Source organism: Temnothorax longispinosus, chromosome 4 (genome assembly GCF_030848805.1).
Source record: "Temnothorax longispinosus isolate EJ_2023e chromosome 4, Tlon_JGU_v1, whole genome shotgun sequence".
Classification (NCBI taxonomy): Eukaryota; Metazoa; Arthropoda; class Insecta; order Hymenoptera; family Formicidae; genus Temnothorax; species Temnothorax longispinosus.
Window position 1 is genome coordinate 16,066,634 of NC_092361.1, and position 20,080 is coordinate 16,086,713.

At 41.5% G+C, this 20,080-nt stretch overlaps 2 protein-coding genes across 2 annotated transcripts; one reads left to right on the forward strand and one right to left on the reverse strand.

Moving 5' to 3' along the window:
* Nucleotides 1–4,552: 4,552 nt before the first annotated feature.
* On the forward strand, nt 4,553–10,719 carry LOC139811847 (uncharacterized). Its single transcript, XM_071776271.1, has 3 exons — nt 4,553–4,863; nt 8,432–8,908; nt 10,290–10,719. Exons 1-3 carry the CDS (start codon nt 4,849–4,851, stop codon nt 10,389–10,391), a joined length of 594 nt encoding a protein of 197 aa, XP_071632372.1. The 5' UTR covers nt 4,553–4,848; the 3' UTR covers nt 10,392–10,719.
* Nucleotides 9,624–18,844, reverse strand: Nes (lysophosphatidylcholine acyltransferase 3 protein nessy). Its single transcript, XM_071776265.1, has 8 exons — nt 18,248–18,844; nt 15,317–15,424; nt 15,084–15,206; nt 14,380–14,495; nt 14,148–14,306; nt 13,795–14,031; nt 13,396–13,704; nt 9,624–13,278 (listed from the first exon to the last, which is right to left on the reverse strand). The coding sequence occupies exons 1-8, from the start codon at nt 18,369–18,371 to the stop codon at nt 12,997–12,999; spliced, it is 1,458 nt and encodes a 485-aa protein (XP_071632366.1). The 5' UTR covers nt 18,372–18,844; the 3' UTR covers nt 9,624–12,996.
* Between the last annotated feature and the right edge of the window lie 1,236 nt (nt 18,845–20,080).

A 20,080-nucleotide genomic window follows, 5' to 3' on the forward strand; every position in this document is an offset into this window, starting at 1 on the left:
GCGAGGGACAAGGAGCCTTAGGTGAACGGGCTAAAAATGTAGGCTTTATTACACCCAATTCTATTATATCTCCGAACCGTGAAGACGGGTGAGAGTATTCGAGACTTGGACTTGGGCTTTAACTCTATACGCTGTTAAATTCGCAGTCTGGCAAATTATACTCAATTTGAGTTATTTTTAATTATTCCTGTAGATCGCCACTGCTCCTACTCAATATGTCATTAATTTAATTAGAACAATGTTAATTTAACTAAACCAATGAAGTTAAAATAATACTGTATTGTGTTAAAATAATAAATTCTGATACACATGGTAATTAAAAATAACAAAATGTAATTTTTAACTCGAGATATTGGTCTAAATTTTATTCTTTAATAACAGTGTATGAAGAGAGGAGTTCGGATAAACTGTTTGAAATTAAGAACCCGACCATCCGTCGACGATCTCTCCTACTTCTCGACGCCGCGGCGGCGCCGCGCTGAGAAACTCGTCTCCGACGACGGCCGTTGGTCGCGTCAACTTTCGTGCGAAAATCCATACAATTAATTAATTAAAATCACCATCGTATTTACAGTCTGTTACACAAGATCATTGTCTTGAAATTAAAGTTCTTCGTACCGTTTGAAAGATCGTTAGGTTGCATTTTCGTGCTATTATCTGATACAAAGATAATGTAATAACATAATATAATACAATAATCTAAAATCTAAAATACCTCTTGTACGCGCGCGGGTTGGAAAGTAGAAAATCTTACGACTTAACGTATTACATTAACCATCTCAGTCGGCCAACTCAACAGAAAAAATGTTCGGTCTTTCATCGGGATGAAGTAAACATGCGCCCGCGCGTCTTGAAACAGCCACGTACGCTTCCAAAAGCGATATAGCGATCATTATGCGTATCAAGCGTTGAAAATTTAGTGGAAAGTAGTGGAGAAACGTTGCCGAGCAGTTGGATTGAATATTATATTGGGTAATAGCACGAGAGTTAGGTAATGGCCTGAGTGTGTGTCTAATGATCTTTCAAACGACACAAGAAATTTTGTAAGGCAGCTACGCGAGAGCAATCGCCCACACGCTTTCCTGTGACAAATCTCTCTCTCTCTCTCTCTCTCTCTCTCTCTCATATTTACATATATATTTAATATCAATCATTTACAAACACATGCGTACGATACATATTTTGTGTTTCTATGTTCGTTGCTGCTCTCGCGCGCTTCGTTTAGACGCGATTAATTGATTTGCCAAGAGGAGTACATGCATATATTTAATATTAAAGGATGAAATTTAAATCAATACCTTGGGTTAAATAATATTTTGTCGCTTTTAACTATCATGTGGGTCGCGAAATTTATTATTTTAACTCCATTGATTTAGCTAAATTAACATTGTTTTAATTAAATTAACGACATATTGAGCAGAAGCAGTGGCGAACTATATAGAAAAAAAGAAGTTAAATTAAAACTTGTATACTCGTATATACGCAACAATGTATAACTTTCTTATAAGAATTTCAACTTTTTATTTTAACTTCTATTTCTTGAACTATAAAATTTCGTTTAACTATATAAATAAATGACCTTCCTTTAACACAATATAATTTCATTTTAAAATTATAGATTGTTGTGTATAAATGTTGATTTGACACTTCTCTTTTTTTCTGTGTATAATAAAAAAATGGTTAAAAAGGACTCAAATTAAATATAATTTGACACTACAAATTGAACAGTGTAGACAGTGCGCATTCGCCCGGTATTTATGGCGAATCAATCGCCGATTGATTGTTCGTGAGCCTCCATTGTGATCGGGCCTGCATCGGGGAGACTGAGATATCGCTCCGACGGAGGGGAACAATCTCAAGTCGCCGTTTGCCGAGCAAGGTGCCCTTCTACGTGTGGTAATAAACGATGCAGGCGTTAAGGAGAGCGCGCCGCGTCATATTGCGTTACATGTAATATTACACATCGGGCACGTTCACTCGAGCGATTTTGCGATTTTATAGACTCGACTCGCTCCGCTACTCGACTTGTGCGCCCGGTATCCTCGCAGACTCCTCTTCTTCCATGCTCCGTCGCGTCGTGCCCGCTGAGTCCGCTCCGGGTATAACGCGATCGCGACGATAACGCGTGGAGAGGAAAATGAATCAAATCACCGAGGCGTGAACCATCTCCTCTCCGCTTTTTCCTTCGCACGAAATCGGATCGCGTCTCGCGGTACTTTTCTACCACGCTACACCTGTCTCCTCTCGCGAAAACAATAGCAAGGAAGAACACGGATAAAGAAAAAATATTATATAATCACAGAAAGAAAGAATATTCTTGATTGGAAAATATCTTTGGTTTCAACGTGGAAATCTTAAAATAAGATAAGATTATGTTGCGTTAAACAAAGAAAACTTGCTTGACTGAAGTTATTTTATATAGTTCGATCGAGAAAAAAAGTTGAGATTCTTACAAGAAGATCATAAATTCTTTTACGTATGTACATAAGTTTTTTGATTTGACATTTCTTTTCTTTTCTGCGTATAAGTTCCAACACTTTCGTCTTCATATATATTGGGTGTAGGAAAAGTATATCCTCGACGCCTGTCTCGAAACCCCGCATCTCAAATTCAAATCTCCTTTCCGAAGGCTGTATTTCGAAGTATCGACATTAACATTAACGATTATAAGACGCTACGTGCAGACAGTAAGCAACGTGACTGAAACAATCGTTAGTGTTTCACGACGACGACCGATAAAATGTTAATATTAGAAATTGCATTCTTTTCATATACACGGCTGAAGAGAAACTTGAGGCCGATGCCGTCGAAATGGTTTATGGTTTTATGGTGTGCTCCTGGTGAAAATACCGCGTATTTTATTTATTCCATTGCAAGCGCATCTACGGCAAGCGCATGTATATACCTATCTAAGTCCGCCCGTTTCCAAGATTATAACGTCTCTTTCGGGAGATCACGGGGGACCGCACTGACCTACATAGACACGTTACAACGATCTGGGCCTCTGATCGGTAATTCGTGTCCCTCCTCGTCGTTCGCTCACGGACGTCCAATAAATAACTCGCGGGTCGAGCACCCGCGTGGATGAAATCAGAGTGAAATGCTCCGCGCGTGCTGCGCGCAGCGCATATCAAAGTTTTTCAAGAGGACGTTACGAATGCCGGTCATATCCTGGCAGCCGCATACGGTCGCGTAACACAGCGACGGACGACCACCTACCTATCCGCAGAAACAGATTCGTTTTCGCTGTTCTCCAGTTCTTGCCCCCCCCCTCTCTCTCTCTCTCTCTCTCTCTCTCTCTTGGCGTCTTAAACGAGCGACAGATAATCGCACGGCAACAAAGTATTCGCGGAAGAAAGTAACATTGGGTAACGAGCGATCGCGTCCGGCGTCCGGCTGACGATGATGACGGTCCCCACAATAATGTAGCCGTTAGATCGGTTTACGCACGGTAGCGGATTCTTTTTTTTTTACACGCTATCACGTTTCGCTCTTACCGCGAGTCCTCGTAGAAAATAATGAATAATTCATTGGTACCATCGATCGAGTGGATAGTTATGTCAAGAGCGGTTTCGCGACATTCCTGAGATTACGATAGCGCGATGAATAACTCACCTTTTACAGATTTTAAGCGCCTCCGGACCGGAGTTTAATCGGATATTTAAATCAATGGATGTCGGGTTCGGTGTAGTAAAGTGTAGTGTTTTATTAACAAGACGGCTGCCGTCGTCCAGAAATATCTTCTCGCACATTTTACGTAATGCCGACCGTGCGGTAACCGCGGCGGCGGCAGCGAAGAAAGCGAAAATTACTCTCCAGTACCGTGGATGATACAGTTTTTTAATCATTCCCAAGCGTTCGCGTTTCAATCCGTTTTCTCCGTTATATTCTTCACTCGCCAAATACCTTTCAATCTCTCGACTAATCGTCTTCTCTCGCGAACTATTCGCTGTGCGATCTCTACATAAATAATTAATTAACAAAAGTCAAGAAACAGAAAAATATTGTTCATAAATATATATTTTATTTATTCGTATATATTACTGACCATACTAAGCATTAAAAATATATATACTTCTTGCACTTTACCGAGACGTATCTCTTGCGTTTCGTCCAAGCTAATAAATAAAAATATCTAATATCTAATTAAATATATATAATTGCAATATTGAAAATAAAATAAAATCTGAAAATAAGATAAAATATTAAAAATAAAGTCAAAATATATTGAGTAAAATAATTTAACAAAAATGCACTTTGGTTTAATAATTCAACCCGAGTTAGCTACACGTTTCTTAACTTTCGTTTGCGGGCGGAATCTGCGCGCAATTGCCGCCGATTAAGAATTATCGTGGATATACGCGAGAGAATAAATGCTTTCGTTTCGGCGGTATATACGGAAGGAAAAATCTCGGCCAGGCAGCGTCAGCTAGATCGTCGCGTAAATCGTTCCGCGCGACGATGAATCTTCATTTTCTGGAGTACTTTCATTTTCTAGCTGTGTGTCGCGCACCTTTGGTCCCCGCGAATCGAACCGCGGCGGCCGAAGAAGAGGAGGCGGCCAGGCGGCGGCGGCGGCGGCGAACGATGACGACGAAAGAAGAAACCCCCTCGAGGAGGCCTGCGTAACGACGGCGACGACCACGAATACCGGCCACCTTCCTGTGCCTTCCTTTTCCGTGGGTATCCCTCTCGGTTGGCCTCTATAAAAGTTCGGAAGAGCCTCGACCGCACGCCACACGCGTGAAAGCTCGCAAGTGAAACGCTCGACATTCCTCTTTTTCTACGTGCCTCACATTTCGGGAGTACTACCTTGAGCCTCCGGCGCGCGCACACACGTGGGAGAAAATGCGGACCACCGCGGTAAGTAGCGAAGCGCGACCGCGAACGTATACGTTCTTAATTATCGAGCTCAATCATTCGGTCTCCTATCCGAAGGCTCGCGGTCTTTAAAAATAATCGGTGCATATTTTTTTTCTTTCCATCATTGTTACTTCGCTTCTCACGCGCTGCAAGTTTGGAGATGAATGCGAGGTGACCGCTTCGTCGCGAACGTTCTTAATTATCGAGTTTGATTATTGTTTCTTGTACACTGTTAAATTCCGTAGTGTCAAATTATACTCAATTTGAGTTATTTTTAATTATTTCTATAGGTCACACCACTGCTGCTATTCAATAGTTATTAATTTAACTAAAACAATGTTAATTTAACTAAGTCAAAGGAATTAAAATAATACTGTTTTGCGTTAAAATAATAAATTTCGACAAAAACATGGTAGTTAAAAATAGCAAAATGTTATTTAACTTGAAGTATTGGTTTAAATTTTATTTTTTAATGTTTAACAGTGCACCCAAAGGCGCAATTATTTCTTCGAAGATAATTGTGTATTTTTTTCCATCGTCGGCGTTACTTCATGTTTCTCGCGCTTCAAGTTTGGAGATGAGTACGAGGTGACCGCTTCGTCGCAAACGAACGTTCAAATTATATACTCAATTTGAGTTATTTTCAATTATTCCTACAGGTCGCTATTGCTCCTACTCAATATGTCGTTAATTTGACTAAAACAATGTTAATTTAACTAAATGGAATTAAAATAATACTGTTTTGTGTTAAAATAATAAATTTCGACACACATGGTAGTTAAAAATAACAAAATGTCAAGGTTTAAATTTTATCCTTTAATATTTAACAGTGTACTCAAAGGCGCAATTATATCTTCAAAGATAATCGTGCGTATTTTTTCTTCTCACCGACGTCTCTCACACTTCAGGATTCGAGATAAACGCGAGGTGACCACATCGTCGGTACGCAAGAATATCTCAATTAAATCATTATTCTCGAGTGAATCCGTTTACGGCGCGATGCGAGAGACGTTGAAAATATCCGAGTGTCACGTTTGCCGTTTTGCAAACATTTATACGCGGATGATCGTGCGTCATATGCGTGTCGGGAAATCGTTTTACTTCGATGACTAATATATTTACGACGACGAGCGTAATTTTCCTGTGAATCGCTCGCTCCTCCGAGCCGCGCGATTATCCGAAGGTGCAAACGAACGTCTCTTCTGCAACGTTCAAGACCGGTTACCAAATTTAAACGTCGATTGACGCAATCCTCTTGACCAAGTGAAACGCGTAAAGTCAATTGATCGAGTGGCCAGGTGCATTTAATAGGAGTAACTTTCGGTTCGAATTCTTACGAAATCGTCATGCAATCATCGCTGGATACATCCAGTCGCTCGTCTCTTTTTTGTCTCTTTTCTTTTTGCGTTTTCACCGCGTCGACAAGGCATATACGCGAGATTAATGATTCGTATATACGCGAGGGAATTTGTCGAAAGGCATCGGGAATTTATTCGAGATGTCCCTCGAACAAGAGATATGTTGCTCCGTCTCGTTCGAGGAGAACCCCGTGTGCGTTTACGTCAGCGCGGTTCCAGCGGTCGCGTCGGCTCCTGTTTTTTTCCCCAGCCGATGGAAAGCGACGACGTGATCGCGTTTTTCCCGAGGAGAGGAGAGGAGAAAAATCCGTCGAGCGTGCATCCCACTGTACGCGCGAGGTGCATCGGCACGAATTTCATATCGCGGATCAAAACCGCGCTCGCGGCGCGGGCAAAAGTAAAAGGGGAACCCGCCTATACCGTGTGCTGCTCCCGCTCTGTTCACCGACACCGACGCCGATACGGTCTCGATAATTATAGCGCGAAAGAAGGAAAATGGGGAAAGCGGCTCCAGAAGTCTTATAGCACGCGGAGCGGAGTTTCGATGCGGCACTAAAAGCATGATTAAATGATCGGCGCGGGGGTCGTTAAGTGAATAGGAAGCTCCGCTCGAGCGGAGTGAGTTATCGCTCACATCGCATCGCACGCCGCGCGCGCTTCTTCCGTTTTCGCGCTAATGGAACATGCCCGTCGCGGGAATGGGAAACGCTATTCGGAATTTAATGGGCTCTCTCGCAATATCTCCGGAAAGAACGCAAATCGAGAATTCAAAGATATCTGTCGGGCGGACGAATGATGGTTTCATCTAAGAGAGCGTAATTGGCGTGGATTATAACTCGCCTTCCTGCTCGCGCGACCGTAACATTCGAGATTTAAATTATACTTTTAAAACGCGCGCGGATGAGACTGGCTCAGTGGTGAAAAAAAGTAAACTTCATTTCCCAAGAGATGAAAATCACTTATCTTTCTCTCCCGTTCTTCTTCTTTGATTATACTCGGTGATTTTTATTTTGAAGTAATCATAAAATAAAATAATACTCTTCTCTTTCATTTATTAAGACTCGAAACTTAAGTTTTATGAGTGTCCACTGTATATTATTTTAAATTTTTAATCAAATTCCAATTACGGACGACTCGTCACTTCACGCGCTGAGATACACAAAGCTTTGAAAATCTATAAAGCCATTACAAGCTAACGAAATCTTAGATAAAACGTGGCACTTTGACCCTGTCTGTCGGAAATTGACCAATCAAGTGAAGAAGAGACGAATGTATAGCTTATGTGTGGGGGCTTATTGAAAGTCGTTAATCAGTTCCTTGACGCGTCGCATTTACCCTTTTACCGAAGATAAATACATGAATAATCGTGCGTGATTACGCGAGTCAGATCGTACACGGGGAGTTCGCAATAAACGAGCCATTGTGCTCGCACAATTTGGCCGATAGCGGCCGAGAGAAGTTGCTAAGTGGAAGTGTCTGTCGCAAATGAGCTCTTTAAGCGAGTTAAGCAATATACCATGTCGCGTATTTTCATTTCATTGATCCTGAATCGCCGTGGACGAGGTAATCGGTAAAATAATTCGCTGTTACACGCTTTATATCGCGAACGTGTTATATTCGACACGCCACTCGCCTGCGATAAATGATCGGCGAGTCGTTGATCTTGCGGAGAAAATATTGTAGCGTAAGTTACATAAAAAGTATAATCTGTTTTACATTTTTCGTAAAGCTGGAATGTAATGACGTAACCATCTGTTACTGCGAGGAGTGGCAATCAATTAATCGTCTATTTCGCATTAGTTAAAAATTATAATGTATATTACGAAAGATTATGCAGACTCTTCACACCAGACCGAGTAGAAACTTGTATATTATAAAAACGCCTATGCTGTAATCAGCCAATCTCTCGTTGCTATCTAAAAATTACTATATCGGTATTTTCATTAAATAACAAAATGTACAATTTAAATTGTAAAATCCTTTCTCGAACTTGGTTTTCTCTGAATTGCATTAAAGTGTATCGAATAATCGCAATTCTTTTACAAAATATAAAACGCAGGTGAAATTTTTGAATAAAGATATAATTCCCGTCGAATGTAAATGCCCGCGATATGTCTCGGGATACAGCAAAATCTTTATCGTAACTTTCGCTACAATTCCCCTCGTTAACATTACAGTCACGATCATGCCCGTATTTTCACTTTTAACAGGGCACGATTTTCGCTATCGCCTGCTCGTCGATCGCGCTGACGCTCGCGAAACCGGCGCCGGAGCCGCCGGTGAGCTCGTACTTTCCGTCCTCCGGAGGGGGTGGCGGTGGCGGCGGCGGCGGTGGAGGTTACGGACCGCCCGCGGCGGCTTACGGGCCGCCGCAACAGAACCCGGTGATCCACAAGCACGTGTACGTCCACGTGCCGCCGCCGGAAGCGCCGGAGTATAGGCCGCCCAAGAACATACCGCAGCCGCAGCCGCCGCAGAAGCACTACAAAATAGTGTTCATCAAGGCGCCGACCCCGCCTACGCCGACCGCGCCGCAGCTGCCGCCGCTACCGCAGCCGGACGAGGAGAAGACGTTGATCTACGTCCTGGTGAAGAAGCCGGAAGAGGCGCCCGACGTCGTGCTGCCGACGCAGACACCGACACAGCCCAGCAAACCGGAGGTCTACTTCATCCGCTACAAAACTCAGGTAACGGATCTTTCTCACCAAACATATGTGACTTTGCTTCGCCAATAAATAATTGACAAATTGTGATTCTTTATTCCAAAATTGACTATCTTGTATCTAATATAACTGTCACAACTATATTAAATAAAGATAGTCAGTTTGGTCGAATAAAAAATCACTGTTGATCTGTCTTTCTCTCTATAAAACTTAAGTAACGATCTTTCCTTCCAAATATGACACTGCTTCGCCAGTAAATAACTAACAATGATTTTTTTGTCCGACCAAACTGGCAATCTTTATTTAATATAGTTGTGACACGACTATATTAAATAAAGATAGCCAGTTTGGTCGAATAAAAATCATTATTGATCTTTCTTCCTCTTTCTTTTTTTACGCTTCGGCGGTGTAATTCACGCAGTTCTCTTTTTTTTCAACGCAATCGCTTGGACGCGCGCAAACTACGAACCTCGGCAAGGATAACGCACGACGTCCCTATCGTCGGATCTAAATGCAATGCGTTGCGCAATTTTTCAGTTGCTCAAACGCGCGTATATATATCTACAGCTGGCAGCCGCTTTCAAAGCGGTCTATCGAGAAACGATTTCGGCGAATGTCGAAAGACGAAAGTGTGACGTCTCGCGCGGCATATAAATTGCTCATTTCGATGATATAGGAGCGAGCGGCGCGGCGCATGTTTTTGCATAGGATACGAAAGGATCCGGATATTAAGCGTAGATGATATTCGCACGTCATATATTTCACTTCATCAGACGAGTATACGACCTTACTATTAGTCGGACGCGAATCACCTTTCCACGGCTCGACTATATAAAAAAAAAAAAAAAAAGAAGAAGAAATTGTCAAGGTGATTGCCGTGCCGACAATTTGAATAATTACAGAGAGTTTCTCCTCGAATGTCGCTTTGTAATGCCGCTCTAAGCGAGCTTGTCGAGATTTCTACTACAATGTGTCGCAGATTGCACAGGGATTAATTGTATTGTAGTACAACTCTAATATCGCTATAACTCTTTGTTACAAAAGATATCTTTCGCTCGCTATACACGTCGCACTCCGCTTAGCGCGCTACAAGTATCGAGAGCCTCGGTCCGCTTGTCGATCAAGGGATGTTCTTCCGCGTGGCGTACAATTAAACCGCTGAAAAAAATCCCTCCAGCCTGAGCTACTTTCCTTGAAATTGCTTGCCTTGCTAGCTAAACTACTAGATATATCGGCGAGAATTAAATTATGCGAATACGAAGACTAACTACCGAACTCTGCTAAATTGCCATCACAGAAAAGATCACGGCCGAGTGATAGCCACAATATAAAATTCATGTATGCGCCACGTGTCGTCTCTCTCTCTCTTTCTTGTCTCTTATGTATTTATTTTTTGCAATTGCAGAAGGAACAAGGCGGCGGCGAATACGGCCCGCCGGGGCAACAACCGGGGCAACCCATCGACAGTTACGGGGCACCGCAACCGGGCCCCAGCGGACCGTACTAGAATCAGTCGTCGCATGGAGCGCACATCACTCTCACCCTCGAGACCCTCGGCATTTCACGGAGACAAATATTTTACGTGGTGACTACTCTCGGTCGTTTCGCAATACGCGACGCGACGCGAACGCGGGCCCGGATGGATCTTAATAATCGTAGGAGGGATGTATATATATCGCCAGTATCTCATAAGATAGGCCGCATGGTGTTTGAAGGTGCTTAAGAGGCAGACGCTTCGTGTTGCTAAAGCCTAATCGTGATGTCGCTCGCACACACACACACGCACACTCACACATGCATAGATCACACACACACACACACACACACACGCATACGTAACAATAAGTCCTTGAACGACTGAGTGCCGACGTTTGTCGCGGTCCTCTGTTGAAAGAAATGTAAAGAAAAAAATAATTTTTATATACGAGACGTCGATGTTTCTTTTGTATCTTTTAAGAAAATAATCGTAAATACACTGTTTTTATATCAAATAACTTCCGGCATTATTAATCACTTCACCGCCTTTCTCTTCGCTAGTCTTACTCTTCGTTTCGCAGATTCTTACAATCCGTTTCTCTCTCTCTCTCCCCCTTTCACTTTCAAGCTTCTTGTTCCATCTTTCACTACTGACGTGACACGAAATCGAAATTGTTGAAATCTAGATCGCAAGCACACTTGCAAGTGCAATCCTTATCATTATCCTTGAAACAACGTTTTAGATTAGAGAGTCCTGAACTGTACTCGAGAATATACCTATTGTCCAAACGTCTTGCCTATCTGTCGACTAAATTTGCGATTATATATATAACGGTAACGATTCCCACGAAGACGTTTGGAACGTATGATTCCAAGATAAGGTATTCGCAAGTATTTAATAGCGCATTTGCCGAGCGTGTTCGCATTGGTATTAAGTACGAAACAAACGACCAGCGTGAATCTTAATTCTCAAATTAATTTAAGAGTTAAAATTCCACCATTCGCGACTTATCAACTACGTATAAGGGTCTCACGTCAGAAAAGTCACGTTGGACCGTCCTGTTAGTTTCAACTCTATAATAAATACTATCGGCAAATGTACGCAATATAACTCCTGACTGCGCTACGCTTGTACAGTCCTATTTGTTCCAGTATCTAAAAATTTGTAAACCTGTATGCGACTACGTTAAAGACTCCAGAGACTGGGCGTACTTGCAATCGATAAATCAAGGTCGTTAAGCGAAGGATTACATTTTTTTCGTCGATCTATCTTAATCGCACGTGAATGCGATAAGAGTGTCAAAATCGCAAAGTATATCAGTTTTCTGAACACTTTGTTTATATATCGAACTGGTATCCACTAATATCTCTTAATTTCGATGAGCTGTGTGTTCGAAGGGCTGTGTGCATAATAAGAGCCGTGTTCTACTGCACGAATAGATAAATACATCGTTGTTAAGACTTTTACCTACAAAAATAACTGCAAACGTATAAGATTGAAAATCGCTTCTCGCGTCGCTTTATACCGTATATTGACACTAATAGAGCGTGCATATAAACGATAGAAGGTACACACTCGACTAGAATCACGGTCAATCTGTTATCGTCGTATTTACATCTAGAGAGGTATAGCAAACGCGTTTAATCGCATTAGATCGGTAAAAATGTAGCACTACGATAAAATATATATATTTCAACTTCAATCGTGCACGATATCGCGTATACCTGACTATGTTCTTTTAGCTATTTTTGCACTTACAAAAACCGCGGTATTATTCTCTAGGTGTTCTCTGCAACGCAATTTCCCTGAAATTATTTTAGCGAGTGGACGTCCTTATTGCGTTACCTAAATGCACAATTGCCTCTTCCTTCGAGTCTTTTTTGAGATATTGTGACACTTGACTATCTTACGCGGCCGCTACACTATTATATTCGTAACAATCCTTATCGCTAAAATAACGCATTTAAACAGATTTTATTACAAATGGAATACATGTAAATAAAACTTTCCAATCGAACACGCTACATATACAAAAATACGATTGAAGACGCAAGAACGTACTGTTGTAGGAAAATACTGAAGTATCTAGAAACTATTTGCTAGAATCGCTTGAATTTTTGTGTCGTAAAGTTTGATCGTAGAAACGTCCAAATACAGGCACACAAAATTCTCGACCAGCGAAATTTTCTCTAAATGGTGCGTCGATTTACAAATTAAAATGTTCTTAGCAGTAATATCCGTGCATATATTCCATCTACCACCGTCATTTCATTTCAGCGATAGATTCTTCAAGGGAGAATTTTTCACTCATGAAACTCGATCGTCGACCGTATATTCAAGCCATGGAAATTCAGCATTATGAAAGGATTCACAGCCGTTACGAAACGCGATAGTGATGGTAATACGCTTTATTATTTCCCGTATCTTCCGTATTGGATATGCGCTATCACATTTCTCTCTGAAGACTAAGTGACTGTAAGTGAACGTAACTGTATACCAGCGTTCCTTACACCACAGCTGTACGTCTTCTCGAATATCGATTCGCAACGAACAACGGTGCGAAAGAAAAAAAAACCAAGTACAGGGGCAATGCCTTAACGATGTGGAGGGAAAAGAAAAGAGAGATTGTGCTATCTTATTCTTGGTGCGATCGCTGACGTTCATGTCTTTGACCAATCAATCGTTTAATGTACGGCGCGAGGAACGGGTAGGAGAGGAAGAACACGTGTCCGCAATAATACAAACTAGCGTAAACTTGATTATACCGCGGATACGAGAGAAGTACGAACGACACGAGGACGTATCCCATGAAAACAAAAGTGTAAAGCTTCATAAAGATCCAAGCGAGCATACGTGCTTCCCATCGCGTCTTCAGGAGCGTTTGCACTTTCTCGCTGTTCTGTAATACTGGTCCAATCTGAGAAAAAAAGAGAAAGCGAGCGGGACATGAGGATTAAACAAGCAAGCAACTGTCAAATGTCAAAAAACATGCGAAAGCTCTCTGTTCGTGCGAGCCGTAATTGTATATACTTACGTCTCGTTCAAAGTACAACACGATAAATTCCATAAAGAAACTGTGATAGTATCCAGAGTGAAAACCGTGCCAGAGGGCAAGGAAAAGCAGCGTTATTACTTGACTGTACATTTTTGAACCCAGAAACTTCAGCCTCTTGTAAATGTACTCGGCACACCAGTGATTGGTGTTTATGTTGAACGAGAGAATGTAGTGATTGAACTGCGTGCTAGTTTCGAATGTTCGCAGTTTAACGTTCGCACAACCGTCCCATTTAATACGACCTTTGGAGTCTTTTCCGTTATGTGTGAGACCAAAAGTGATGCACACCTGAAATCGAAACATTAAACGATAACAACACAACAAGCACATACAAATAAAAATAAACAACGTTAAAAAAAAACTGTTTCAATTACGTACCCCTTCTGTGATTAGCCAGACGCTGACGTATTTGTATAGATTGATACGGCCCCACAAGCCGATCAGCAAGCACTTCTTTATTAAATTCAGCTTCTGGAACGATGGTTCAAAGAGATACTGATCGGAAACGTAGAGTGTGCCGATTTGGAATATCGCTACATATATGAATCCAATGAAAGCTCGTAACAATCCCGCTGACACGCAATCCGGCAGCTTAATGGCACCAGTTCGAGGATCCTATAAAATGTAAAAACATGATACTTATATTAAATGGACAGTCGTATTTTCTTAAACTGAAGAACTAAATGATTCGTCGATAGATTAGTATCTTTCTAATTCATTCATCAACGTACGCGTTCTGTGAGATGACCGTTGACATAGTCCAAGTACCGTCGCATATTGAACTGCGGCCCGATGAGGAAGGCGCCTGGAAAATAAGCGTACGCCGCAATTTCCAACAGCGACGGTCGCTCCTTCAATGCCACGCGTTTTTGACTATCGGAAAGCTCCTCCTACAACACCGTGATCGTTACGCCGCGAAATGAACGAGATAATAGAATTATGGAAAAAAATTGCGTTTCGTACGTCACGTTTTTGACCGTCCCATAAATTAAATGCAAGTCCTATTAACCTAAGGGTCAGCACGCACTGCGGCATTGTCCATTTTATATCGTAATCTTGGGTACTGGTGGTGTAATAGCCTGTATTGGAAAACAATTTATGTTTAACAAACAACAATTTGTTTAAATTGCTTTGTAGCTCGAAACGATCGACGAGAGAAAATGAGAAAACGATGACGCTCATTACGAAATAAAAGCAAACGATTGCGAAACTGAAAAGTAATATTTCGACCAATTACAACAAAAATTATTATAGTGTAATATTTAAAAAATATATTTAAAATGTTATTTCAAATTATCGATACAAATTGCTCGCAACTTTTCGAATATGCCAAAGAAAATTCCGAATGGAAGGCTGTAACGCACGTAATGTAAGAAAATTGTCGTTTTTCGTTATAATTGTCGTTTAATTCTTACATTTCAATTTTTTGCGCCGTTCTAGTTTTCAGGTGCGAAAAGTGAATTTAATCGGTAAATCAAAAAAAGTTTTCTGCTAGAAACCTTGAACGCATTATTTTAATTCTACGATAACCGCGCCAGATAGCTTGAGAATAATAAATAGATAGTGCCGCAGAGTATAAATATGTAAATATATAAATATGTAAATATGCGTGGACTAGTTTTTCGAAGATGAATAAATTTTCAAATTTATCGTCATTGTTGCTTTACCGTAAAGTAGGTACGTCATGTTGAAGAGGAACGTCACTATGACGGACAATGCGCTGCTGCCGAGGATCGTCAGGATCAGATACGTCGCGCATACCGCCGTCGATGAATGGAGTATATTACAATCTGCAAAATCATTATTATTGCCATGTGATCATCTATTATAAATATACGAGCGCCGGGGTATCATTTGCGTGTCATTCTCCGCGAATTAAGATACTGTTCAAGTGAATTACCGTAATTCCAGTAGCCAATTGAGAGACCGCACGCTATAAAAAATAAGTGCTGACGAATGGGGTCTTTGCCGTAGAGCGTATACCTATGAATAAGAGCAACGGGAAATCCTGAAATCAAATTACATATCAAGTTAGAATTTTTTATAATTTTTTCCTTGGTTATTATAGCTCCACATTAATTATCTCTATAATTTTCTGCGTCTTTTCTACATTTTCTCTGTTGTATATCGATCTTGAATGAAATAAATATTGATCTGTATACAAATTTTATATACCTACGTGTATAAAATCTTTATATTGTGATTCTAAAAGTCTCTGAACCTGGCCAAAATCATTTATACAATACTTATATAACTTATATTATTTTTTAAATAAATTTCGTTTAAAATAATTCTTGTAATAACAAAGTAACACAATAATACGTGTATCTTGTAACATTGCAATAAATTATCAGAACGAACGGTATTGGTTGAGCCATTTATATATGGATGTCGATCACATATTCATTTATCATGAACACCTTTAAATATCTTCGTTAAATATTTTACGATATCAGCAAAGGGGGCAAGTTCTTTCTTCAGAAATTCAAACTTGACATTCAGATAGCACATTAAAAATGAGATCTCAATCGGGCTTTTTTGTAGGCCTATGAATGCAATAATTTATTGAATCAAAATAAATAAACCATATTGGAAATAAATATCGTTTAAATATCAAATATCAATGCTCATTTGGTTAAAATTAATTGCTCCTCCACAAAATTTTAACCAAATAAAGTAAAAACGGACATATTATTTCATATCCGAAAAAAATCCCAGAAAAATAATTTAAAAAATACTTTTGACGCTATAGAAAAAGTAACATAGAAAATTATCTATTTTTAATATTCCTTTTAAATAGAGTAAAGTGAAAATATTCTCGAGATTTGTTGGTTCTATAATCTTTCGATATAGCACAATAAAAAATCATTACAATTACCACAAATTGATAATTAAAAAACAAAGCTTTGGCCTGTTTTTTTGAAAAAATTGAAACCACTGTGCGTTGTAATGTTATATTACTAATGTAAGCAAAAAATAGTGTAACGATTGTTTTATAATTATTTTATTGTTGCAGGTATATTTATTTATAACTATTACATATCATACGATTATTTATAATTATATTATTATATATCATACGTATGTATGTCATCCAATGATTCTTTTATCTTACAATTAGATACTCATTCAAACTCGCTCGAATTCGCTTTATCTCGTTTTCTGATAAACTGTTATAATTAAAAATTTTAAGATTAAATACAGTCAATATAGTAAAACTCCAAATTTTTAATCAGATAAAGTATCAAACGGGAAGCGAGAAACAAATTGCAGAGCTAAATGTTTCCTCTTTACTTTCCTTTTTTCACTCCGTCTCGCTTCTCGTTTTATCAAATCTCATTATTTGATACAATACAAGCGCAACTTTGTGCTTATCATATGCCTGTCATATTCTTGGCATTCTTACGCAATCTGTCTGTTTAAACTCTGTTTCTCTCGTCTTACGTTCCGTTCCCTTGCGATTAAACTATCATTTTGTTACGGATAGGCATCGTATAATAGCCGCCCCTTTTGCAAATATGTATATTTTTTTCCATTTTCTCTATGCTCTTTTTAATCATCCAACCAACTTAGAACCAAATCTTGTAATGTCTTGTATATACAAAGTAATAAAGTTATCATTGTATTCTTGCTAATCACACATCTTCGACGCTATTTTAACAATAGATCGTCTAACGCGTAGCGTATTTTTCTATTGACCGGACTAAAATTCTATCAAAAGAAGAATAGAATTCGACCTTATTAGGACGGAACAGATCACGCCTGTTTTTTAGATATAGCGATGTATCTCCTAGCGTAACGTGGTTATGTAACGTGACGCGGTCGTAAATAAACACACTTGTGCATATATACATATATATGTATGCCCAGAGGTAGGTTCCGGGACTGTTTATGTTTTCTAAAATGTACAGTACTGGAATATACCCTCACATTTGTAAAACAGATTCGAAAACTGTCCTGGAAACTGGCCGTCGGACTTAAATTTTTTTCAGGACAGTCCTGGAAAATATCCTCTGGAATATATGCCGATATAAAATATAAAAGTCCCGGAACATACCTCCGAGCCTGCATATATTTATATATATGCTGCACGCACGCGTTTTTTTTGCTCCCACATATACATTTCATATTATTTTACGCTGACTAAACACACGTAATATATTATTACTGCGTGTTATTGAGCAGAGGAAGGAGCGATTGTTGACGTACGCGCGGGACCGAAAAGAGTGCAAGGTACAAAAATTATGAAATATCTTAAAATATCTTCCCCGTGTGCGTAAAAAAGCTCTCGGAAGATGAAACGCGATTTTCAGCGTCGTTAAACAAAGAAACAGCAAAGGACAAAGAGCCTGGATCCGAATCTGCGCACATGCCTTTTTACGGGACACGGAAATGAGACAGTCCGACAAGAGAAAGGCTGCTGACAGTAAAGTGTGTTTTTTAACGATTAGATAGGCAACCTTCGCGTAGGAGCAATTACGTCGTTATAGATTACTATCAACCGTATCGCTATACACGCTATAACGACGTAACGCGAGGGGTGTCCCCGAGGGGGGCTCCGCGAGGACGGGGGTGGTGATACGGGGTGGGTGGTTGCAGTTCGCACTTCGCACGCCGGCGATTCGAGCGGACGAGTCATGAATGAACACGCGCGGATCGATTCGATTCGCGAGACCGAGGAATCTCGAGAAACGGAAAGAGAGATGAAGATGAAGGGAGGGAAAATCGGGTCCGCTTCTCGGATCGCCCCTCGTCGATCGTCGACGTCGACGCGGCACGGCGCGGCGCGGGTGGAAACGCGGAAGAAAAAGAAGAAACGGGTTAGGTTTACCTAGCAGAATGGAGACGAGGAGACGCAGCGCGGGTTCCGGAGCGCCGAGCAACGCCGACAGTCTCGCCAGCCCGCCCGGGCTGTGCGTCACCGCGCTGTCCATGATCGGCGACGACGAGGACATTGTGTGTGGACGACGGAGCGGCGGACGACAGCGACGACGATGCGTGGCGTACACGCGCAGCGGCGTCGAGTGTATTGTATTGTATATACGCGGCGCGACACGCTACACTGCTACAGCATGGCCGCGTCCGTTTATGCGCGCGCGCGCGCGCGCGCCCGTGCGTGCGTGTATGTTGCACCTTTTATCAGCAGCGAGACGTGCCGCCAGACTCGGCACTCTCGGCAGCTGCCACCGTCAGCAACGCGTAAACTGTCACTATCGAGCTCTCGCGGCTCTCGCGCGGAACGGAACGGCCGCGATTAAACCTTCGCCACCGTCGTCGCCACCAGCCACCGTCGCCAGTACTGACCATCGCCACATTCGCCACCCGACACCCGACCACCGCTACTACCACTGCCAAGTTTAGTGCCAAGTGCTGGCACCGTCGTCGTCGCAGCAACGGCAGTGGGGTCGGGGAGTCGGGGTGACAACGGCGACAACGTTGACGACGCGACGCCGTTACCCGGACGACGCGGCCGGCGGCCGTCCGAGAGAGACGCGTCTCGTCTCTCGCCGCGTCGCGTCGCGTCGTTTGCGACGACGATGATGAATCAGATGCTCGGATTAGATTGGAAAATTTAGAACGAGAAAACTAGGGCCATCACTGGTGGCTCGTCGGAAGCGCTTGCGCTTTTCTTCAACGGCGATACGTTCCTCCGGATGAAAGTCCGATTCGGACCTTTTGCGTTGTGATGTATATTGTATGTTATTCGTGGGACGCATAGAGGGAAAGTAGAAATATACTTTTGCGGAATGAGAACCAGCTATCGATTAGTCCATGCGAGGTCAATCGGTCCCAGGAGTTATGACTGAAAAATTATATATTCTGTAAAAAAGGTAGAAGAAAAAGTGCGCGTACTTGAGTTGAAAAAAAAATACAGCCGGATAAGTTAAAAGCGTAGGAATATTTCGCTAATAATAAAGATAGATTATAGAGATAAATTTGAAACGGTAATTTATAGCCCTGTCCTCTTATATCGTTTTCAAATTTGAAGCATTGAAAATTATATAATTTTAAAGATAAAGAAGACTAAGCACAAAGTATTAACATGACAAATACATTACAATATATTATTGTTTAAATCTATTTTTTCTAAAAAGAAGATAACGACGTTACAATCTAAGATTTTCAGGTTCGCTTCGTCGTTCGCAGCACCGCGTCTCCCTCGATTAGGGATCTGCTATTGAACTTATAATTTTCTCACCTTTTCCCACTGTTTTCTCTAAATGCACGACTATTTTCTATTTTTTTTTTTTTTTAAATAGGAGCAGAAAATGCAATGTAATAGAGCTATAAAAAAAACAGGCCTTAGATCTCGATCGGTCGGGAGGTCGCGGTCCAAGCGGTTTCGAAATGCGGTGTATGTACGAGCGACGGCCGTCGCAAGATTAAATGGGTCGAACGGGGGCCAATCGAGGCTGACAGCGGGCCAATTGGGCCGGCCGCGGCCGCGGCGTTCTCGAGGCAGGGCTGCGCGGATATCGGTCGGTCGGTCGGGGGTTCGCGAGCCACGATCTCTTCTCATCTCGGCGGAAGATCGATCGATCGAGCGCGGGCGACCGGGGAGGGTATCTACGATTAACACGCGCGCGGTCGTCGCCATCAAGGCCGTGTGTGGATTTTGTTCCCCGCCAATTCCGTTCCCTTGGCGCTCGCGCGTATCAGTCAG

What these genes read in the sequence shown, in the direction of transcription:
- LOC139811847 (XM_071776271.1), top strand. An exon ending in TCATCCGCTACAAAACTCAG is followed by an intron (nt 8,909 to 10,289) that starts GTAACGGATCTT and finishes TTGCAATTGCAG; the next exon opens with AAGGAACAAGGCGGCGGCGA.
- Nes (XM_071776265.1), bottom strand. Translation starts at nt 18,371, where the DNA reads ATGTCCTCGTCGTCGCCGATCATGGACAGCGCGGTGACGCACAGCCCG. An exon ending in CCTCGTCTCCATTCTGCTAG is followed by an intron (nt 15,425 to 18,247) that starts GTAAACCTAACC and finishes ATTTGATTTCAG; the next exon opens with GATTTCCCGTTGCTCTTATT. An exon ending in AATTGGCTACTGGAATTACG is followed by an intron (nt 15,207 to 15,316) that starts GTAATTCACTTG and finishes ATGATTTTGCAG; the next exon opens with ATTGTAATATACTCCATTCA.